This window comes from Rhamphochromis longiceps, linkage group LG12 (genome assembly GCF_057381845.1).
Source record: "Rhamphochromis longiceps isolate RC_006_pf linkage group LG12, R_longiceps_female_GT1.1, whole genome shotgun sequence".
Classification (NCBI taxonomy): Eukaryota; Metazoa; Chordata; class Actinopteri; order Cichliformes; family Cichlidae; genus Rhamphochromis; species Rhamphochromis longiceps.
The window spans coordinates 18,813,543-18,829,826 of record NC_140568.1 but is presented as its reverse complement, the minus strand read 5'-3'; the positions used below and the strand labels follow the sequence as shown (position 1 = coordinate 18,829,826).

Sequence of the window (16,284 nt, the reverse complement as noted above, 5' to 3'; positions counted from 1 at the left end):
AGTTTTTTTTTTTTTTTTTTTGGGCTTATTTTCACCCAGGAGAAGGAACGAAAGGCCCGTCGTAGAGGCAAAGCCTCACAGAATGAGGAAACTAATGCCCCATATCCAGCAGAGGAGGAGGAGATGGAGGGTTCAGGAGCCAGCTGCAATGAAGAAGAAGCCCCCGAGGATGGAGAAGGTATATCAATCCTTATGCCTTGATTTTAAGCCTTCTATTTTGTCTACAAAGTTGTTTGTATTGCATTGAATGTTCAGGACAACTACAGCCGAACTACAAACTAGATTGCATACATAGACTTAATAACTCTCTTACAGTTTAGTTATTAATGGTTGTAAATGTAGAATTTATGCCAGAGTTGTTTTTTTTAAATTGCATTTTATTCTACACAAACTTTATAAAGTGGCATCGTTTCATATGACAGAAAAAAGTGTTTGAGCAGCTCACGTTGGCTTAAAGAATCATGGTTTACAAATGGGAAAATGATCATGAAACGTTGCTGTAGTTTGTTGACAGAAGTGTACTGCGTAGACTGTACTTCCTCAATAGAGCACTGAAGTCCTGGGGGCTTTCATCCATCATTCCAATTGGTTTTGTTTTCCCCTTATTGTACAGTGAAACCTGATTAGGCAGAAGACTGGCACTGCGAAAAATCTTCTTTAGCAGAAAGAGATAAGAGGAAAAATGGAAGAAAAAAGGTGAAGGAGATAAAACATTTGTAGTACAAACCTCTAATTTGTTTCCTTTCGAACCCTGTGTCCCTGCCAGGTGGAGCCAATAACAGCTCTGACACGGAGAGCCTGCCCTCGCCGCACTCGTCTGAGGACAGCAAGGCTAAGGAGGAAGCCTCAAGCAAGGCAAAGGGCAGCTCAAACACTGGCGACAAGAAGGAGGACCTCGCAGACACAAGTCAGGCAGGGGATGAGAAACCTCCAGTCAAGGAAGATGCAGATTCCATTAAACAGGAGATTAAGACTGAAACAGGGGAGCCCAACAGAGACCAGCTGCAGCCAACACCGCCCAGTGATGCCACAGATACAAAACCTCCCACTGCAGGCACGGAGGAAGTCAAGAGCTCCAACAAGAACTCCAAGAAGGACCATGCGGCCAAAACTTGCTCCCATGGAGACAGTGACTCTAGTGCCACTTGCAGTGCTGATGAGGTGGAGGAGACGGACAACACAGATAAGAACAGGTGAGGGTTCGTAGCAATGGATATAGTGGATAATGGTAAATGGTAATTTCCCATTTGTTTAAATTAAAGCAACAATTTTATACAGGCACAACATTAAAACTGTGACCCGTGAAGTGAATATGATGGATGCTCTCTCTACAATGCAGTATTCTCTTTCATCGCATTTGTTTCATGACTATGGGGTAATGCTTCCTCCCTGACCTCATCAGAAGCTGAAATACTATTACGCCACCTGCTATAGGCTTTCTCAGTGACACCCACATAATGGGGTGTGACATAGCGTGAGATGTCATTCAAAAACCTCTTCTCTCTTCTCACGGAAGCCTGTTGGCAGCTGTTCTTTGGGTACTAAGCTAACGGCTCTAGCCGTACCCTATTAGGTAGCAATACTGTATAAAATAAGTAGCACTACTTTTTAGTCTGCGCTACCCAAAGAACAGCAGTATTCTTCCCTGCACATTAGTTTGGTGGCTGTTTAGCCGATTGTCAGGCCCACCAGCATGTCTATGGCTAACAACCTGAGTGAAGTTGGAAATCTGTCTCTCTGCAGCAACAAGAGATACACACCCAGTTTGTGTGGCATGTGTAGACTGCTGAGGCTGCCTTGACCTCCCCCCAAATCTGTATCCATTGTATTCCTTTATGACACAAATTGTGCCACTGCAGGCTCGCTCACCAGGCTAACCTGCAGGGCAGTGTCCCTTTGGTGTGTGAGGCAGCTTTGCCACAGGGAAAAGTGCTAATACCTAAGGACTTTTATGCAGAAGCACACTCTGAGCCAGTAGCTAATTCTTTCCCATCACTGGTGGCAGACTGACGATGTGAGGGCTTTTCTCTATTAGAGCTATCCTGGGAAGCGACGCTAACAATGATGGAGATGAGTCAGCTGATTCAGAACTCCTGTCTTCTAACTATAATTTCCAACTCCCTCACTACCAACTAAACCTCCATCGCTGTCTACCTTATAGCGCAACATACAGGACATGTGCAAGCACACAGCTGCTAAGATCAACATCCCTTCAGAAGAGGGTAAGATAGCTAAACCAGATACCACTATGTGGGAAGAAATATTTGTTACATCCGACAATGTCCTCCAGTTCCAGAAAGTGGGAATATAGGCTACTGGGAAAGCCATGGGGCTAATGGTTCTTGTGGGGCGGGCATGCTGGCTTGGGCTCCCCACCCTAATGACAAAGGAAAAAGGATTTCCTTGACACCTCTGTCATCTGCCAAGGCCTCTTGGTTGCAGCACAGGCAGCGTCTCCCCCAGCATTGCATTTTCAGGATTCCCAAAGTACCAGCCCCTCAGGCTGCAGCTGTTCTCAAGAATAGGGACATTTGAGGTTCTGATGAGGTCATGCAGGAGGCCCATAGTGAGAACCATCAGCACTAATCAGAGGACCAGGCTTATAGCCATAACCCTGAATTTTACAGGGACATCTTTTCCCTGGTATTTATGTGGTTATTACTTTTACTGCTATTTACCACCCACCTAACACTGTTGCAGATCAACAAAAATGGCTGTACCTTAATGTCCTCCAACAGAAAGCAAAAAACATATCAGAAAACCATCTCGAGAATATAAGAAATACCTCTGGACAGTGAGCCTGTTTCCAAACTCTACAGACAATGATGCTATCAAACATCTGTTGCATATAAAAGTATGAGGCACAGTGGCCTAATACCACAGCAGCACCCAAACACTCCAATATCACCAATGCCATGCAGTCATAAGATACAATGATGCCATGTTCAAGCTCCAAAGGCCTCAGAGCTGTTCTGGCATAATAGGGACCTACACAGTATTAGGCAGATTGAGTGCTGATCAGTGTATCCCTTCCCTGCTTTATTTCCCCTGTTTACATCGTTATACCAGTTTGAGAGCTTTGTTGTAAAAAATCTTCTGGTTTTTGAGTTTTCTTGGGTATCTTACATCTCTGTTCTGACACAGTAGACATAAGAACACAAAGCAGTGAGGGCTTTGAAGTGGTAGTAGTTGCCTAGCTACACTGTACAGCATTGAAGCCATATTTGGCAAGCTGTGTTTGTGTGTTCATGTACCACAGGTTGCACTTTTCTATTAGCCAAGGATTTTATTTGCACATCAGTATGAAAATGTGTGTGTGTATATGTATATATATGTGTGTGTGTGTGTGTGTGTGTGTGTGTATGTATGTATGTATGTATATATATATATATATATATATATATATATATATATATATATATATATATATATATATATATATATTTTTTTTTAAAATAATAATATTAATAAAACATGTCGTATGTGTCTGTGAATGAGGCCGCTAGAAATTGGTGTCAGAGTGCGTAGGAGAACTGATTAGTCGTGTTTGCACGGTACTTGTTCAGTTTTTTCCATGACAGCAGACTGCATGTACTGGCAGAGCTCAGGGAAATGCTGCCCTCTGCCAAGGCAAACAAAAGGGGGGGGGTTGGGGGGGGGGGGGGGGGGGTCGTGCATGCGTGGTTCTGTGCATCGATTTGTGTGTTTAACTGTAATTCAGAGTCTGTTGTGTTTTTTGACAGATGTGTAATACATCAATATGAATCTTTACTTTTTTCCCATGGTCTCAGGCTATGTCAGCACACATCCTACTACATTAGTGGGTGGAAAAACTAAACAAGTGATTTTGTATGCTCTTCTTTTCAACCTCTTCTTTACTCCCACTAACTTATTTCTCTCCGTCTGTGTAGAATGATGTCTCCACGGCCAAGCCTACTGAACTACACTCATGATGGGGTCATATCATCCCCACTACAGAAGCCCATGGATCTGAAACAGCTGAAACAGAGAGCAGCTGCTATACCACCTATTGTGAGTTGCTAATTTTAAAGTTGCTAGCTTTAGTTCTTGTTTCAAACAGTTACAGATCTTTTTTATGTATTTATTTATTTTTTATTTAATATGACTCATGCAGAACTACTTTGCTAGAATCCAAGAATACACATATGGACTTGATAATGAGCATTGTTATTGTGTCCCTATAAACCTTTATGTCCCTTTTTAAGTGAAGAGCATCGTGGCTTTCCCAGCCTTTGAAAGTGTCTTCGCCACATAAAACTGATGAACTCACGCACTCACAATCTTTCATTGCAGTTGTGAATCCTATCAAAGTCTCTCTGCTTACAAGGCTAACACCATAGTAGGTGAAATTGTTAAGTCATAACTGTATAAGATAAGCCAACCAGATGGAGGATAACGAGAAATGAGATAATGACCATTAGGGAAACTTTAGCTTGTCAAGAAATAAGAGATGCGTCTTAGCTGACATGCTTATCAGATATTTTATGTGGCTAACCATATGTCAGCTCCTGGATAGGTGTGGGCTTGTGTTATATGTGTGGCACATATGTAACTCTGTTATTTTCTTGTCGCCCTGTGTGCAGATGCAAGAAGCCTCGGTGCACGGGGGTCAGCAGAGTGGGAAGGCATTACTGCCTCCCCACGCTTTGGCACTGTACCAGCAACAGATCACCATGGCTCATGGGGAGTCCTCCCAGGAGGTCAAGCTGCAACAGCAGCAGCAGTTTCCAGGCCAGCCAGGCAAACAGCAGCCTTATACCCCACAGGCAGACAGAGACAGGGAGGCTCTGCACAGCAACAGCCCACGTGTTCGCCCGCGCAGCCCCTCTGCCGGCGAAAAGGATGGTATGCACACCTCCATCACAACAGAAACTTCTCTTATTGCCTAGAAACTATATTTACCTGCTGAAGTTGCAAACACAAGTTCTTCACAGTTTTAGGTTTTCAGCTTGGATCCTTTTTATCACTGTTCTGTATGACCTTAGTGTCACTCCACTGCAGGGTGTACAGCTTGGTGTTTTATGAAAACAAGATTAGAGGATTAATGAAATTATTTTTTTAAAATGAGGTTAATGAAAATGCAGTACAACATGCTGTTCTAGTTGCATTTGATCTAGTTTTACTTTGTTGGTCCTTGCTACATCCTGTAACCTTGAGTCTGTGTACTCTAGTGTTTAGGGCATTGAAGTGTTTCTGGGACACTCAGGGAGAGGGAACTGATAAATGATCTGGTATTGCTATTGACCCAAAAGGGAATACAGTCTGGTTCAGTGCAGTTACTGTAAGCTTGTTGAATGGACTTTTAAAGGTCCACACAAAGAGAGGTCTTTTATAACCAGCATGTGCACGGCAGCTGTGAACTCCAAAGTCCTTTTTCATTCATTTATGCTAACATAAGGACAGATATAAACATGTATTCCAGCTGATATCTATTGATATTTTTCAGCATTTAATCACCGTGTGGGGGAAGTAATAGTTACAAGTAAGCGCTTGTGGGGATTTAAAAAATTGAGGATTTGATGATTGTAAAAATGCTGTGAGGATTTAATGATCTGTGGTGTGCTTATGTCCATTCAGAGCAATGAGAAGCAGTTGCTGCTCCTCCTGCAGGGATTAAGTAGGTTCATCCATTGCCTTTTAACTTCTCCTCAGCTGGATTTCACTTTAAATATTAGCACTGGGATGGTGTGATTGTATTAAGTAAGGGTACTAATTCAGTGGCGTGTCACTCTGTCTGGGAGGTAGCATGAGATATTCTTTGTAATTCTTATGATGACATTGATGAAGGTGTGGACAGTAGTGTGTTGGTAATGGCCAAAGGACAACTTCTTGGATTAGTGGATAACCATTTGTGTGTTGTTACCTGGTCCTGACTCTCCTTGTGTGTCACTGTTGCAGAAAAGCCCCCAGCATTCTCTCCACACAGTGAAGCTAAGAAGCAGGCGCTCGGCCCTGATGACCCGAGGACCTCTAACTTGGGGCGCTCAGTTCTATCCCCTTACCCTGTGTCCCCACGAGACATGTCCAAGAGCACTCATGACCAGCACCTGATCCACTTCAACTGTGAGCATTCTCTTTACATCAGCGGTCGCCAATCCCCGGGCCTCGGACCGGTACCGGTCCGTGAATCGTTTGGTACCGGGCCGCGAGAGTTGAGGCTCAGGTCTGAAATGTATGGTTTTCAGGGTTTTTATCGGTTTTCAGCATTATTTTGTTATTGTTTTTATCGTTAACTCAGTTTTCCTGGGTCTTTTCACGTGTGTTATGAATAAATCTTCTTTTTTTCGGTACCGGTACTAAGTTTTTTTTGTTGTATTTATCCGCGACACCTTAAAGGCCGGTCCGTGAAAATATTGTCGGGCATAAACCGGTCCGTGGCGCAAAAAAGGTTGGGGACCGCTGCTTTACATAATCTTTTATCTGTACTGTGAGAACATTTAGCAAATCCATGTCTACTTAACTTGCTTTTTTAAGCCTTTGTCTAAAGATCACTTGCTCAAATCTCATTCTCACAATCTCATCCATCTGCCAGCGTTCCAGCCATCAGGCCACCCCTCACTGCCGCAGGACAGCGGAAGGCTAGCAGCAGTGAGACCGCTCACAATGCCAGAGCCTCCACCTCTCATTTCCTCCTCCAAGCCAGGAGGCTCTATCACACAGGTACAGCACCACACCAATAACATTAAGTAGACATAGTTTGAGAGTAGAAATCATGTAATTGTTTTGATCAGTGATCCTACATATTGTTCTTATGACCATGTACATTTTTTTTTAATTAAATAAACAGGGCACACCAGTACAGCTGCACAGCCCAGCTCATGGGTTGGACCATGGGAAGATGCCCTCCGCACCGATGGGGGTGCCTTGGATGGATCAGAGGAAAGGGGGTGAGTAAATCTGGCTGAGGGGATTGATACTCTCTCATTATTGTGCCCTGCCCCTCTCAGCAAGGTCTGTCTTCAAAATGAGATTTTACTTTCAATGAGACTTTTACCTGGATAAATAAAGGATAATAAAATTGTCCCTATTCATTTTGTTCTCTTTTCTCTCTGTAATCTAATATATAGCAGGTGGTTTTCCAATAGTAAAGCAGGAACAGCTGTCCCCTCACAGCTCGTCCTCCCAAGCTGATAACCTGTCAGCCCAAGGGCCATCTCATGATAGTGCTGCTGGACGTGGTGGGTGCTCTGTCTTTTCCCACTGTTTTACTGCCATACTGATTACAAGCAATAAGCCACAGATTCTGAACAAAGTCAAATCATGACTTGCTTTTTATTCCAACACACCAAATTGGAGTGACTTTTCTAAATGTACTGAATGTAACCTAGGCTAGACTTTCAATCTCTCTCTGTCTGGTCATTCATCTATCTGTTTATTATAAAGTCAGTGGGTAGTTGAGTTCACTGATGTTGGGAAAATGTGAAGATTGAGAGAAACTGCCCAAATCTGTATGTGCAGAAGTGATTGTACTCGGTGATGCTTCAACTTTTTCTTTTCGGGTGGTCTTGCAAAACAGTTTCAAATATTTATTTCCAGTTAAATGCATTCCTCTTTTTTACTCTTAATGTGACTTTACATGTTGGATTATAGTGACAGCTGTCTCTCTCTTACTGTCCTTAAAGCGTCTATTTCAGCTGTTCAGGGGGGTAGTATCACTAAAGGCATCCCAGGGACCAGACTGCATCCTGATTCCCCAATTCCCTATCGAGGCGGCTCCATTACTCAGGTGAGTGCTGACCGCTGAAGTAGTCCTTGTAATATAGCTGCTATACTGGAGTTAAAAATGCTCCAGTATAAAGTTCAAAATTGGTACAAAAGTGGAGAGACAAACTCTATTCAGAAAATAACAACAGGCTTATTTGTATTTTCCAAAGAATTTTACTCATGTAAAGGTTCTTGTTGTTTCCACTGAAAATACTCATAGGCTGTTGGTTTGATGATGTAACCTACAGATAATCCCTGACCACTGTTACAACTCTCGTTGCAACAGTCTCCCATATGTACAGTTTGTTGGGTGGGGCAATCCTCGTGTTTGTTAATAATATTCTGCTGACTCTGTTCTAGTTTGAGTTGTGCATTACAACACAACTGGAAAACTGTTCTCTTCCCCTTTTCGAGGAACCTCCGAGCAACCTTTCAAATTCACTGAACACGCTTATAAATAATTCCCCAGTATGCAGGTTTAGAAGTGACCTGCTTTTGTTTGACATCATAACTAGCACGTACGGCTAGGATCTAAATCAAATCAGTTTCTTAAGTCAAGCTTAAGAGTTCATTTTTGTTCCTAGGTGAAGATATAAGGAGAGTGCTTTTCAAGCGGCGCTACTCCTGTGCAGTCCTCCAAAATCTCAATTGCACATTGCTCGACATAGATGACACTGTGCATTGGTTGAATGCCGATTTGTTAATAAACAGGCTGGGAAAGGGAAAGGAGTGACAGCAGAGATCTCGAGAAAATCAAAGATAGGGGGAAAAAAATACAACATGAAAAGCAAAGACGGCTTCTGCAGGAGTCTTTGTATGTTAAAACTTTGCTCTTCCTTCTGACTGATGGGCCAACAACAGCCCACGGTCTTGTTATGTCACACATTTTTGACACTGCCTCCACCTAGCAAGGTGCATGCTGGCTCCAACTCAATTCCAACCACATGATTGATGTCATTGACCCTTTCGTGTTATATCTCAAAACATGAATTGGCTTTTATTGACTTTAACCTCCTAGGATCTGGTGTCCACATATGTGGCCATCACATTTTGGGTTATTTAGACCAAAATACTGAATTTTGCTCTACAAGGGCCTGATTATCCACTTATGAGGACATTATACTGCTACTGTTCTATCAAGATTTTAAACGAATATGCTCATATGTGGCTCTCATTTTTCTTAAAAACAAAAATAAGGCAAAAAAAAAAAAAATCTGGTAATTCTTTGTTTTTACATTCATCGGGCCCCAATATGTCCAAATATCAATGAAAAATTAAAAAAGCATGTAGTGGAAGAGTTCGGGTCTTAGGAGGTTAATATTGACCATGTCTCATATTTCTGTAGGGGAGAATTTTTTTGCAATAATTATCTTTATTGTTTTATTGCCCAGCCCTAGCTCACCATTTCCCCTTGTAATACTGAACTGAAACTAACACTGTTAAATTAAGTCAAGGTTCATAGTGACAGCAGCATGTACAGCTCATACACTGACGGGCCACGCATTGTTAGCAGTACTTCATTGGTTCATTTTGATGCCATCACTGGTTTCTGCTCATAAAGTTGAAGGCTTTATGTCTTTATACCTGCCACAGTCAATTTTAGCAGCCTTCATGCGTCTGAGCTTTGTCCTTTTGATGGAAACGAGAGCAGCAGAGCTGGTTAGAGGTCATAAGGCTGGTGGATTTCCGTGGTGCTGTGACATAACTGCAGCTCTGGGTGGCCCCGTCACCTTAGCAACAGGTACACAATGTACCGCATCTGTTCCCTCTTTACTTTATCTATTTACTCTAGGCGCGGGCAAAACCAGTCATTGATATGCCCACTGTAATATCATATCCAGCTGCCATACTGGCTTCTATCTGCTGTTGTGGATTAGTAAAAGGAGAGATGGCTGAAAGTGTAACATCTCCATTGTTAGAGGGATACCTTTTTAGTGTGCAGGCTACTGTTCAGTGCACGAATCCATATAGCATTGATGCCTCTTCTTAAAGGGTAGGTGCAGGTAACTTAAGTCAGCGCCATCTGATCCTATAATAAGAAACCATGCTAGTCTGGCCTCGTCCTTCCTCAGTGTCTTCTTGGAAAAGCTGCAAGCAACACAGTAACAATGTTCCCTAAGCTACTACTTTTCATGTCCACTTTAGTGACGTGACTCAAGTTGTGTGAGTGGGTTCACTTGATGATTCCTCTGAAATGTTTAACCTCAAGCTGTACTTATTTTTAACTTAGTGTTTTCCTTCTTTGACATAGTTGAGTCTGATTAGACTCAAGAACAGTCAGCTTAAATTTCCATAGATGTTTGTTCACTTGTTTTTCTTGTTGTTTTTAATTAGTGGAGTAATTGTAAATAACAGTTTAACACTCGTGATATAAAGTTTGTCATTTCCGTAACATTTTTTGTTATGACGTTGGCACTGTTTAGTTTTACCGAAATGAGGATTGTTAACCAAGTCTGCTTGTAGTCAAGGTTGTCTGCTGTCAGGCTTCACTGTCATTTGTATATCAAAATCCTAATCAGACTTCTTTTTTTTTTTTTTGATTCTCTGTTACAACACACTGATGGTACAAAGTACAGGTCTCATTTCTTCTTTTTGTTTTCCACAGGGGACGCCGGCTGATTCGCTTTATAAGGGAACCATAGCGCGACTAATGACTGAGGACAGTGCCAGCCGAGTTGAGAGGGAGCGCGATGAGGCCCTGTCTAAAGGACATGTGCTCTATGAGGGCATTAGTGGGCACATTCTTACATATGATCGTAAGTAGCACTTGGCCGTATTGTCCTACTTTTTGCTGTGTTGCTTTTAGTTAATCTTAGAAATAATATTGATTCAAATTGCACATACCTTAAGAAATACTGTCAGTATATTTACTGAGATCTTTGTCATTTATAGGCTCAGCATCCCAGACTCCTAAAGATGAGGGCCGAGGTGGAGGGCAGTCTGGGGAAATCCTGGGCCTCAAGCGTCCTTATGATGTAATGGAAGGAGGCATCTCGAGGGGACTGCCTATGAGGGAATCGTTGTCTGCTGCCAACTGTGAAGGTAACAGATGACATATAGAGGTTTGACTTTGATTGTTTATGAAATAACTCACCATAGTCTTACACCTTACCATTCCCTCCTTGGTCCCTCCACCTCAGGACTGATTGGACGAGCCATGCCTCATGATAGTGACAGTCCCCACCATGCCTCTTACAAGGACTCTCATCACATCCGTGGTTCCATCTCACAAGGTAGCAAGCGGTTTACTTCCAACGAGATTTTATTTTGAATTCTCATTTCATCCTGGTGAAGTACTTAAAAAATGTCCTCAAGCAGAACATACATTAAAGGAGAATGTTAATGTAGCCTGTGTTTTTGGCGACCCCAGAAAAGACTGATGCTGCTTTACCAGTCACCATTGGTTTTGTGATGGTGCATGGTTAAAGGCGTAACAGGTTATTGATTGATGTAGTCCGTGTTCTCATTTCATCTGACTCCACTCCCAGAGCTCCCTCCAGTGAACTGAAAGCCACATTTTTCTGTTGTTTCTTCCTTTACAAAGAAATGGATAGTGCTAGCTGACCTGAAGTTATTTGCCTAAAGAGCAGCAAATTAAGCAGATCTCGAACCCCAGATTATTCAGCTAAGCTTATAAAACCTTTGTGTCTGTCGCTCATGTTTCTTTATCCTTTGGCTCACGTATGGCTAAATTATGAAAAGAAATGAGAACACTAGGCTTCCTGCTCTTGTTTGAAGATCAATAATAGTCATATATTAAAATTTCAGGTATACCTCGTCATCTAGATCAGGATACCTACATGAGGAGGGAACCTAAACAGATGAAAAGAGAGAGTCCCCCACCTCGTGGGCCTGGCTCTTTGTCTGATTCTATGAAAGGCCGAGAGACCATAGTGAAGGAGGCTGGGCGCTCTATCCACCTCATTCCCAGGGAAGAGCTCCGACAGCCTGGAAAGGAGGGCATCATTGTACAGGTACACACTAAAGATAATGCTAATGACACGTGTAGAGACAATCAAACACTTCATGCTTGCTAACTGAGTTAATTCCCATTGTGGTCTCTGAAGGGATCGTCCATGAAGCAGGAGGTGGCTAGTTCAGGGAAACGTCATGATGTCCGCTCCATCATGGGCAGTCCCTACCACGGTACACAGTCACACCTGGAGATGCGTACTGAGAGAAGCCGATATGAAGACGCACCTAAAGGGCGCCCCAGTGCAGTGGTCAGTACAGCTAGTCCCATATCGCGCTCTTCTCCACTGACGCTGGGGTCAGAGCAGGGTGGCAAAGCCCATCACAGCCCAGTGGGCTACGATGATAAAGGAGCCTTAAGGACACCTTACCCTGGATCCTCACATCGTAGCTCCCCACTGTCCAGGGAGGCAGGTCAAAGGCAGCATGAGGGTAAGTATATCACATGCTAAAATGATTGAGAGTTTGTAATTTAAACGAAAAAAGAATCAAGAAGTATATGAAAATGCATAAATCGTGTATATGTGTGACAGGCATGTAAAAGAGTTGTTCTGTACTAAAAATTATTCTGTTTCCTATTAATTTTTTTTGTTTTTTATTTCCCCCACCAGTTTCCAGTAAGAATCTGACTCAGGAGCGTAAAGCCACACCAACGCCCAGAGAGATGACTACCACCAAATCACCACTTTCCACTCTTCCAGATCAGCAGACCCTGTTTCCGAGTCTGGGACATGAAATGTACCGTCACATTTCCTTAGCTTTTGATCCTGCTGCAATGGGTCGTAGTATCCCAATCGACTCAGGTACTGTGTCCATTATAGTGTGTACATGTTGCCCCCATCCTCATTAGAGAACAGTTTAATCATCTGCAAGGCATTTGTGTGATAATGTGATGAGAGTTTTACTCCAAGTTGAGTGACTTCCTGATAGATCATCTTCTTGTTTATACACAGCAGCATACTACTTGCATAGGCCCCTTGCTTCCGGCGCTCCATACTCTCCCCACTACCCCTACATCATCCGTGGCTTTCCTGACACCGCCGCCCTGGAGAACCGGCAGACGCTGCTCAACGACTATATCACTTCTCAGCAGATGCATCAGTGGCCCGCAGCTGCTGCCATGGCTGCACAGCGCTCATCTGACATCATGAGGGGCATTCCATCACGTGACCAGGCTGTCCCCCTGCCCTACCCTCCTCGGGGTAAGGGCAGTCACTAACTGAAAGTGCAGTCAAGTGTGCTGCACCTGCACTACGAATACAAATAGGAGTATGAAACAACAGCAGGGTGGTTGTTATTAATAGAAGCACCTGCAAGCCAAAATTTAATGTTAGTGCTGTTCATGCTCGGAGTTATTTAAATCAATTTGGTGGACAGTTTATTTATAGTCAGCTGATGTACAGTAATAAAGCAGCATTTGATTTTGTCATCACACTCTGTGGGAGAGTCTTATTGTCCTTTATTATGGCATTTTCCACGATTTTCCTACAAAAACAAATAAATATAATAGAAAAAAACTGAACTGCATTAGTGGTTGCTGAAAATTTGTCATGTAGGATGATTGAGGGAGCTGCCAGTCAGACTATTTTCCAATATAACGCATTGAAGGAACACATCTTGACTCATTTATTACTTTGTCTTAGAACACTAGAGCAGAATCTATTAAGGGTTTATGTTTTAGTAATTTGCTTCTGCTTTCCCATTTATCTGTCAGAAATATAGAATTTCACATAGTCAGTCCATCATTTCAGATTTAATAAATATAAATATCACATTCCCTCATAAAACATTTGCATGACTGTTGACAGCCTCTCATTATTTTTATGCCCTGTAATCAGCTGACCCTTCTCTGTCCTCTAGGGATCATCGATCTTTCTCAGGTATCACACATACTGGTCCCTCCCTCTCCAGGGACAGTGGATCGCATCCCTTACATCCCTGGGACGAGCACCGGCTTCCCTGGCAGACCTTACACCACCTCTCCCATCTCACCCGGTACAGTTAATTTCACTCTAGCAGACTCACACAATAAATATGTTGCACTCTTTTTATTTCTAAAGTTCTCTTTCTCTCCCTTTTTTTGCATGTGCAGTTGGCTCCTCACACATGAGCAAAATGCAAGGCACGGCCTCATCTTTAGAGCGTGAAAGAGACCGTGAACGTGACAGGGAGCGGGAGCGTGAAAGTGAGAGGGAGCGGGAACGGGAAAAGGAGAGGGAGCGCGAACGGGACCGTCAGAGAGATCGGGAAAAGGAAAGGGAGCGCGAGAGGGACCGCGAAAGGCAAAGGGACCGGGAGAGAGAGAGGGATCGAGAGCGTGAGAGAGACAAGGGCGGCTCTATTGGAAATGTGGAGCATGCCCCCATCTGGCGACCAGGTGTGGAGAATATGGTGTTCTTCATTTTTATTTAAGTTACGAATCTAGTTTGGAATTTGCAAAGTTATACGAGTCTGTTTCTGCTACTTAGGTACAGAGCACAGCTTGTCAAGCAGCAGCAGCGTAAGACCTGCGTCCCAGCCGCACAGCCACCAGCACTCCCCAGTGTCGCCTCGTACCCAGGAAAACGTCCAGCAGAGGCCAAGTGTCCTGCACACTGGGGGGAAAAGTCTTTCTGTCAACGAACACTCCGGCTCATCTGTGTTACGGTAAACTGAACTTTAACACAGAAAATTTGAATAAACAGATAAAAAGTTGTACGCGCTTTTTGTTTGTTTGTTTGTTTGTTTGTTTTTATAAATACAATTCGCTTTTTTAAATGTGTTTGCTTTGTTAGGTCCATGCCCTCAGGGTCATCCCACTACCAAGCTTACCCTAGCCATCTCCAAAGGACAGGTGTGCTTTCTGAGGCCTACCCAACTGCCATGGATTTAAATGCACCCAAAGAGCAGAGTCGCGATGCAGGCAAAAACAGGGGAGGTCTACCCAAACATTTTCAGGACCAGCATGGCCCATCCAGTAAATCTGACCCCAAGCTGTCCAGCCCCAGCCCAGGTGGACTATACCCCGGGTCTTATACCTCTGCTTCAGGCCGTCCCCAGCACCTACTGCCTCTGCAGTCAGACAACCCTCCTGGCCGTGGAGAAAGCGGTACACCTAGTAGGGAAAAGACTCAAAACAAACAGATGTCCATTCAGGAACAAGAGCTCCGATCACTCGGTAAGACCACCATGACTGCGGCCAACTTCATAAACGCAATTATTATGCGTCAAATTTCTTGTGAAACGGGGATGCCAGAGATGGGCTCGCTTGTTGCCAGCAGCGCCACTAATGGTAAGACGCTCTGGATCCCAGGGGTCCCCCCTCATCACCCAGACCCACTCCCCCGTCAGTGTGTGGCCTATTGCACGCTGTGGTGGTTGGCATTATCAGATCAGCAGAATTCATTTACATTTTTGTTTCAATGCTGTAGTTGTTGTTTTTTTTGCCTTTTTTCCCAGTTTCTCCCTTTTATAGACTTAAAGTCCACCAAGGGTGCCCTCTGGAAAGCCTTACTTCTAGCTTTCCCAAATTGGACAATACTTGATTAGATTAAATTTTTAAAAGAATTTGGCGAGCTTGAATGAGTTTTGATAGTGTTTTTGTGAAAACTTGATTTTTCCAAGAAGATCCTAGGTGTCCTTTAAGGTAGCTAAAGCTGGTGGGACATTTAGGTTGAGCATCCTTTGCTGCTTATGTTCATTTTATTTCCTAAGAGGATGTGACTTGAATTTAACATGTGGCACCCTCCTCCCTGTCATTCGGCTGCTTACATTAAGAAAATATTTCACCACAGACAGTTAGATCATCAGAGTAGTATTTTTATACCCTCTGTTCAGTAAGACTGCTGTAATTCAAACATATGTAACTCAGATGAAAAAGAACATTGAAATAGAAAATTGGTCTGATAGTTTCATTAAACAGGAAAAGCATTACCATCCACCAAACTCACTCCCTGGGGTCCCAGAGTGCACCAGTGTTGCAGAGAAGGCAGGTGGGAAGGGGAAGTAACACGGCAAAGACTGGAGACACTTTCAGCGAATCAGGGGGAGGGGGTACTACAGCTTCTGGCCTTCCAAATCTGTGCATGTTCCTGTTTTACTGCTCACTGTAATCTATGCTGATTTATTTAGGTTTTCTTTTTTTTGGATGTTGCGAGCTAATGTACTCGAGAAGCATGCTTGTCAAAGCTGATGAGATGGTTGAGCTAGATGACAACACCAGGATGATGTTGTTCACAAAACAGTAGATGGATCCACAGAGAGAAATACAGGTGCTTATAAAGCTGCTGCTGAAATGAACCCAGTCTCTCATGTGTTTTCTAGCTAACAACAAAAGGCAGAGCTTGCTGTCCCCACAGGATCACTCATTCCCTCTCTGGGATTCACAGAGTCAATCCTGGTCCCCTCTTTCAACTTACATCATCCTCTGAAATGAATAATGTAGTGTAAGAGTTGTGTAAGAAAAACACGTAGCGAGATATGACACACAAAGGACACAAAGTCTTGAAATCCATGTGCTGTAGTGCTCTCGAGAGCTTACAGGGAGAATGTTTTAGACCCTCGACTGAATGGAGTTTCTGGAGTTAGGTTTTGTACTCTAGTATGATA

At 43.3% G+C, this 16,284-nt stretch overlaps 1 protein-coding gene across 4 annotated transcripts in view; it reads left to right on the top strand.

Moving 5' to 3' along the window:
* The window catches only part of ncor2 (nuclear receptor corepressor 2), a 91,454-nt gene that overhangs the window by 65,921 nt on the left and 9,249 nt on the right, over nucleotides 1-16,284 (top strand). The window contains exons 19-38 of one of the 4 annotated variants that reach the window (XM_085425045.1): nucleotides 40-178; nucleotides 767-1,193; nucleotides 3,912-4,032; nucleotides 4,605-4,866; nucleotides 5,920-6,084; nucleotides 6,554-6,681; nucleotides 6,809-6,908; nucleotides 7,092-7,199; nucleotides 7,644-7,747; nucleotides 10,331-10,481; nucleotides 10,618-10,767; nucleotides 10,866-10,958; nucleotides 11,494-11,699; nucleotides 11,793-12,129; nucleotides 12,309-12,500; nucleotides 12,654-12,899; nucleotides 13,558-13,692; nucleotides 13,790-14,074; nucleotides 14,166-14,343; nucleotides 14,472-14,854. In XM_085425045.1, the coding sequence (XP_085281171.1) occupies nucleotides 40-178; nucleotides 767-1,193; nucleotides 3,912-4,032; nucleotides 4,605-4,866; nucleotides 5,920-6,084; nucleotides 6,554-6,681; nucleotides 6,809-6,908; nucleotides 7,092-7,199; nucleotides 7,644-7,747; nucleotides 10,331-10,481; nucleotides 10,618-10,767; nucleotides 10,866-10,958; nucleotides 11,494-11,699; nucleotides 11,793-12,129; nucleotides 12,309-12,500; nucleotides 12,654-12,899; nucleotides 13,558-13,692; nucleotides 13,790-14,074; nucleotides 14,166-14,343; nucleotides 14,472-14,854 (3,910 nt within the window). Of the gene's footprint in view, nucleotides 1-39; nucleotides 179-766; nucleotides 1,194-3,911; nucleotides 4,033-4,604; nucleotides 4,867-5,919; nucleotides 6,085-6,553; nucleotides 6,682-6,808; nucleotides 6,909-7,088; nucleotides 7,200-7,643; nucleotides 7,748-10,330; nucleotides 10,482-10,617; nucleotides 10,768-10,865; nucleotides 10,959-11,493; nucleotides 11,700-11,792; nucleotides 12,130-12,308; nucleotides 12,501-12,650; nucleotides 12,900-13,557; nucleotides 13,693-13,789; nucleotides 14,075-14,165; nucleotides 14,344-14,471; nucleotides 14,855-16,284 lie in introns of all 4 variants that reach the window. The other 3 variants (XM_085425044.1, XM_085425043.1, XM_085425041.1) reach the window with 3 other exon arrangements.